At 28.0% G+C, this 5810-nt stretch overlaps 1 protein-coding gene across 1 annotated transcript; it reads left to right on the forward strand.

Moving 5' to 3' along the window:
* Nucleotides 1-661: 661 nt before the first annotated feature.
* Nucleotides 662-4534, forward strand: LOC106477737 (angiopoietin-related protein 7-like). Its single transcript, XM_013938272.2, has 3 exons — nt 662-821; nt 1797-1961; nt 3975-4534. The coding sequence occupies exons 2-3, from the start codon at nt 1835-1837 to the stop codon at nt 4244-4246; spliced, it is 399 nt and encodes a 132-aa protein (XP_013793726.2). The 5' UTR covers nt 662-821; nt 1797-1834; the 3' UTR covers nt 4247-4534.
* The last annotated feature ends 1276 nt before the right edge of the window (nt 4535-5810 follow it).

Raw genomic sequence — 5810 nt, forward strand, 5'->3', positions numbered from 1 at the left:
AATTAATAGAACTACCGTCAAACCATAAAAAAGTAAAATAATAACAAAAAGTAAACTTTATCTCTTTTCTTACTTCACTGCTTCATCCATTTGACCTTCCTTCTCGGATTTTGTTAATATGTTTCCATTTTCAGACTGTTCTATCGTTGTTGGAATTGATGAATTGTTCTTCCGACACCACTTTGTTGCGATTATGCTACACTAGCTATTTGTATTTTCTTCTTATATCCATCAATCAAATTTAGGTTGCACTTATTCCTAGGAAAAATTGACTTGAAACATAAACATTTGCTGTTAATTTTTGCTAAACAATAATACATAGATTTTGATATTGGCTTTATTTCTTATTGGCAGCTTATTACTTTCTTCCTTCACCTCCATTGGCTTATTCGTTCTCTCTCTCATATCTTCCAGTCTTCTTCCGTTTCGTTGAATTCCTGTATTTTGTATTCATTCACAAACCTACATAGGACACGTCCTTTTCGTATTGAACTTACACCTGTTTTCTCCGTATGTCAGATTACAGTTTCGCTGAACAACAAATGTGGTTGCTCACTCCAATCATTTTCTAATGACTTAGAGTGGTGTAATCCACTAATCTCTTATAGACTGACATGAGTTTTTTTGTGAGTTTTAAAAACAATCTAATAAAAGTTATATTTAAGTATTTCAACAGTTTATTCTATATGCAAATAGAAAGCCTTTCATTTTGAAGGTTATTCAACGGCGTGGTTACTATGATAAAGAACCTCAGGATTTCAACCAACCGTGGTATCAGTACAGAGCAGGATTCGGTTCTTTGAAAGAAGACTTTTGGCTTGGTTTGTATAATTTTCTCAAATAACATAGAAAACATTTTAAGTGTTTAAACGTGTGTATATGTGGTTAAAAACCTCTCTTTGTAACTGTATAGTTACAAACTATGTTATAATCCTAGCACTTCCTATGATATATTTCAAGTGAATCACTCAGATGTAATCTTATGATAGTCAGTTTAGCAAACTCTATATCTATTTACCTTATATCATTCTATTGTGGAATTGAAAAAGCAAAGTTTCAATACGCTACACGTTGATGTAAAATATCAATAATTTTCATATAATACACATCTTATATAATTTGTGAAGCGAAGTGCACAGTGGAAAGTAAACATGTTTAAATAAAAAAATAATGAGTATTCAGTAAAATTCTTTATTTTCTCATCAAGAGGTTGAATACAAAAAGTTTTAACAGTCTTTAACAAGACGAACTGATATTTAACAATATGTACGCACCATGAAAACTCTTATATTTTCAATGTTTAGTAGATATGCTTTCCAAAAACTAAAACTGAAAAATAAGGTGAAATTATTTTGATAACTCTGAAATGAGAATGGAAAAATAGTACTCTTAAAATACATTACATTATTTTTATAAATGAAACTTAATTTCGGGACCGGTTTAATCAAGAAGACGATAAGATTCAAATGTTCCATAAAACAATACGCGCCATCTCTACAATAATAAAGTATAATGTGTATGGAATCTCTATACTCTTCCTTCTTAGATAACATTAAAATTTCAAAATATTACTTACATTTTTACACGTTGGCTGATAGAACGTAATCTTGATATTTAATGTATTATTTCTTAGTTTATATTTATGGTATTTTGTTCAAAATATTTTTCATTAATATTTTTTGTAAACTAGATGATTTAGATTTTCTTTTTTAATATCAGTTGGAAGATATGTCACAATATGGTACACTTGTTCTTTTTATAATTATGTTAAATTACACTGAATCTTTATATTTCAGGAAACGATAAAATATTTGCCTTAACAAACCATAGAGAGATGGAGCTTAGAATAGATTTAGAAAATTTCACAGGGAAGAAAGTCTTTGCTAAATATTCATTTTTCTTGGTCTTGAGTGAGAGAAGAAAATATCAGATGTTTCTAGGTCCATACAGTGGAGATGCAGGTAAAGATAGTTTTAACATCTTTTTTTCCATTTCACATTTAACGAAAAATATAGTTTGAAATTTCTGGAGGTTAATGTTTAGTTTAATTATAGAACTATTCTTTTGATTATCTTTTTTTCTTGTTCGGAAAAGTGACACAAAACTTGTAATAAGAAAGGTTCTTTTGACATTTGTAATTCATGTCAATTTATTAAGAGTAACTAGAGTTAATCGAAAGTCATTAGTAGGATACAATAAGGATAAAAACAATCCTGTCGTATTTTCGTATTTGTTAAATTAATTAGAGTATTGGAAACACTAAAAACACAGTTCTCACGTGTTCGATTAAAAGAGGGGATACTGTTATATTAAAATGGCGTTTGAGAAATTTATTTCTCTCAGTCAAAGTTTTGAAGAAGTCTCAACTTTAGAATCTATGTTTCTCAAATAACATGGAAACTTAATAATTTCGTTTTGAGTTTACTTACTGATAAAACGTATTATTTCTAAGACACTTGTAATAATACATTTGAAGGCAAATTATCATTTCCTTCAGTTTCAAATACTTGAATACATTTCTTCTATTAAAAAGGAGAAGTACTACTGGTTTATTATATTTAAAACCAACTGTAGGTTGTAACGATTTAATAGGGAATTTCTCATCTTCAACACTTTTATGAATTATTTAGAGTACAAAATAGTAATGGATATATTATGTTTAAAATTTATCACTATACAAAACTTTTGTTTTATATCCTTTACTAAAATATTTATTGTAAAATGATTACATTTTAATAGAGATTAATTTAATTCCGTAACGAGATCTTTAATATGAAAGTATACGAATTCAAAAAATTGTAAATAACGTTTGATAAATATTGTATTTTTATACCATTCAATTGAAATAATTATATTACATGTTTCCAAGTATTAGTAGATTTATCAAACCAAGAATATAAATGCTTACAAAGATTCTCAATATGGATCTATTTCTGTTTACTTCTACTTTTATCTCTTTTAAATTTTATTCAATATCGTAAATTTTGATTTGAAATAAATGTCTAATAAAAATAATTTTACTTAAAGATTCAACCATTTGATTTTGAAAAATTCTGGATTCATCCATTAGGATATAGTTTCTGCTTTCCAAATAAAATAATCTTCCTGTTCCGCTAATACATTATTATGGCATTTTTTTTAATAATTAACTGAACATTTTTATGGTGGCTTACTTTGGCTACTTTACTAAGTTGTCAATAAGTCTTATCATTTGATGTTACTTTGAATTTGTATAATTTTATTTTAAGGGTATTAAAAGAAATGTCTATCTTATAATCAGATAAATTTAAACTTCTTATAGAATTAATAAAAAAGGTTTTCCGTCCAAGAAAGAAACATGGAGGCTAATGAGATAGTTTGCTAATCTTAATGATATAATTACGAATACTTTTTTCCAAACCTTTCGATATTTTAGTTTTTGTCTTCTTTATAATTCTAAATTTATTATATTTCCCTAAAATTACATTTAAGTCTTCATTTTAAATAAAATTCAAGGGATTTGCAATCCATTTTCTATTTCAATACGTTTAATCATTTTAAACTAGAGTTAATCGAAAGTCTTTAATAGGATAAAATAAGGATAAAAACAATCCAATTGTATTTTAGTATCGTTAAATATATTAAAGTGTTAAACACACTACAAACTGAAATATTTAAAATGACTAATTAAACTGGAACATTTTATTAATATTATTAATGTTGCTGGATGAAAGAATAGTTCAATGTTAAAATCTAACTTTGTGTAAAGTTAATAATATTGTTGAACTGTATGTTCTGATCAACTTAATCATATATGTATTATTGATCTGTATATAATATAACTTGGTACAAAACTACACTGGAAAAGTATTAAATCCAATGTATTTTACCATTGATACTCTAAATTGGTAACCAACAATACATTAGCGAAATATAAATTAACATTTTAAGTATCATGGGCTGTAAAATAATAATTTCTAAATATGTTACTGTAGGTGATTCATTGGTGTATCACAATGGTTCAAGATTCTCAACAGAAGATCAAGATAACGATGAATATAGTAAACAATGTTCTACCCATCAAGGTGGTGGTGGTGGATGGTGGTTTAAATCTTGTGTTCATAGTACCTTAAATGGAGTGTACCATAAGACTAGTAAAGCTTCAAAAGCTTGGAATGGTATTTCTTGGAACACCTTTGGAGGATCATCTGTTTCTCTAAAAAAAACAGAGATGAAAATTAGACCAGTTAATTTGGGTCCCCAATAAATATTTTCTGTCAAAACATTTGTAAACATACTTAACGTATTGAAAATCAACTCTACAACTTTTACTTTAATTGTATTCCAATGGATATATTCAAATGAATGTTTGTAATACGTTTAAACATTTAAAAAATTTTAAAATTAAAATGGGTGATTGATGAGTAATTTTCTTTTCGTATGAATCCATGAAAATATAAAATAAATTACTTAATGTTGTTTACGTCTTCTTTTAATTTTGGTAAGTGATAATGTTAGGTGTATTGTACAAATCAATAAAAATGTCTTGAAGGAAGTTGTTGGTATCTTTTCTGCTTGTCATCATTTCTAAGAGTTTGTCATTCATAACTAATCAACATTGTTAGAATACCTACCATCATTGTTCTTTCTGGAGAACATAGTAAAATTTCAGTAAAAAAATATATGTTTTTACACTTTTCTATAACTAACTTAACTCTCTTTTCAATTCGTAATAAATATTATATATTTTTTACATTACCATATTTCAACTGGCAGGTTCTACTGTATCAAACCAAACTGTTTGGAATCCTATTAATATTTACCTGTTTTATACAAAATCTCTTTATCAAACGGTGGCTTAGCTGTGGTTTCGGGTGACAGAGTAAGGGACAAGAAAGTTCTGTAATTATGTGTTACATACATCTTTGGAAAGTTGATTATCTGCTGTATCCAAATATCAATGTATGTGATGGTAATTTATTTGAGTAAAAAGTTATGAGCAGTCAAATAGACACATGGTAGTCGAGTTGCCGTATTACCTTTTTAGATTCTCCAGTTCAATTATGCGACTTTTCTTCATTGTCTGTTTGATGGTGTACACCGTTTTCTTTATCTTTTGATCTGGAGGAAGGCTACTACTACTACTACTATCACTACTCTCCTTGTCAGCATCAAACCTATTTTTGAGTGTCATTACATTGTCTTTGGAGTAGATATATTGATTTGACTGAACAAGAGATGTCGAAAAGTCCATCGTGATCGCATATATATCGGCTTCACAGGTTGCAAATCGAAGATCTCGGAGCCTTGCACATCCAGGTTCTCGATGGAATGTTACATATACACGACTGTTTCCATTTAAGTGTAATACGTGAGTTACGATTTAGATAGTTACATAGTGTGAGTGTTAAGTATATTTATTTTTAAAAGCAATAGTTTATCTCAGTTTTATTTATTTAACTTTTTAAGAATCGTACGTTGTGTAGTTTATTAGTTGCTGATTGTTATATTATTGTACCATGTTACTAGAATCTTCTAAATTTTTCTTGTTGTTTTACATGAATAATATTGTATCATAACATCTCCTAGTTACGGAACGTCCGAGGCCTCTGTCGGGCTGTAGATACGCGTCAAAATGTGTATATATATAGGATAGATATGTGTATATATATATATATATATAGGATAGATAGAGTTAGTTAGATTGATTGTGAGATTAGTCATAAAAAGCATACAGTGGCGATTTCTAAAGTGAAACTATCATAGATTGTATTGCAATAACAGAGTAGCCGATGAATAATTCGTTTTGTTGAATTGTGTTGTAAAGTAAC

The sequence above is a fragment of the Limulus polyphemus genome, unplaced genomic scaffold (assembly GCF_000517525.1).
Source record: "Limulus polyphemus unplaced genomic scaffold, Limulus_polyphemus-2.1.2 Scaffold77617, whole genome shotgun sequence".
NCBI classification, from domain to species: domain Eukaryota; kingdom Metazoa; phylum Arthropoda; class Merostomata; order Xiphosura; family Limulidae; genus Limulus; species Limulus polyphemus.

Coding starts and splice junctions, on each gene's coding strand:
- LOC106477737 (XM_013938272.2), top strand. CDS start 1,835: ATGGAGCTTAGAATAGATTTAGAAAATTTCACAGGGAAGAAAGTCTTT. Junction 1,962..3,974: donor TCCATACAGTGGAGATGCAG/GTAAAGATAGTT, acceptor ATGTTACTGTAG/GTGATTCATTGGTGTATCAC.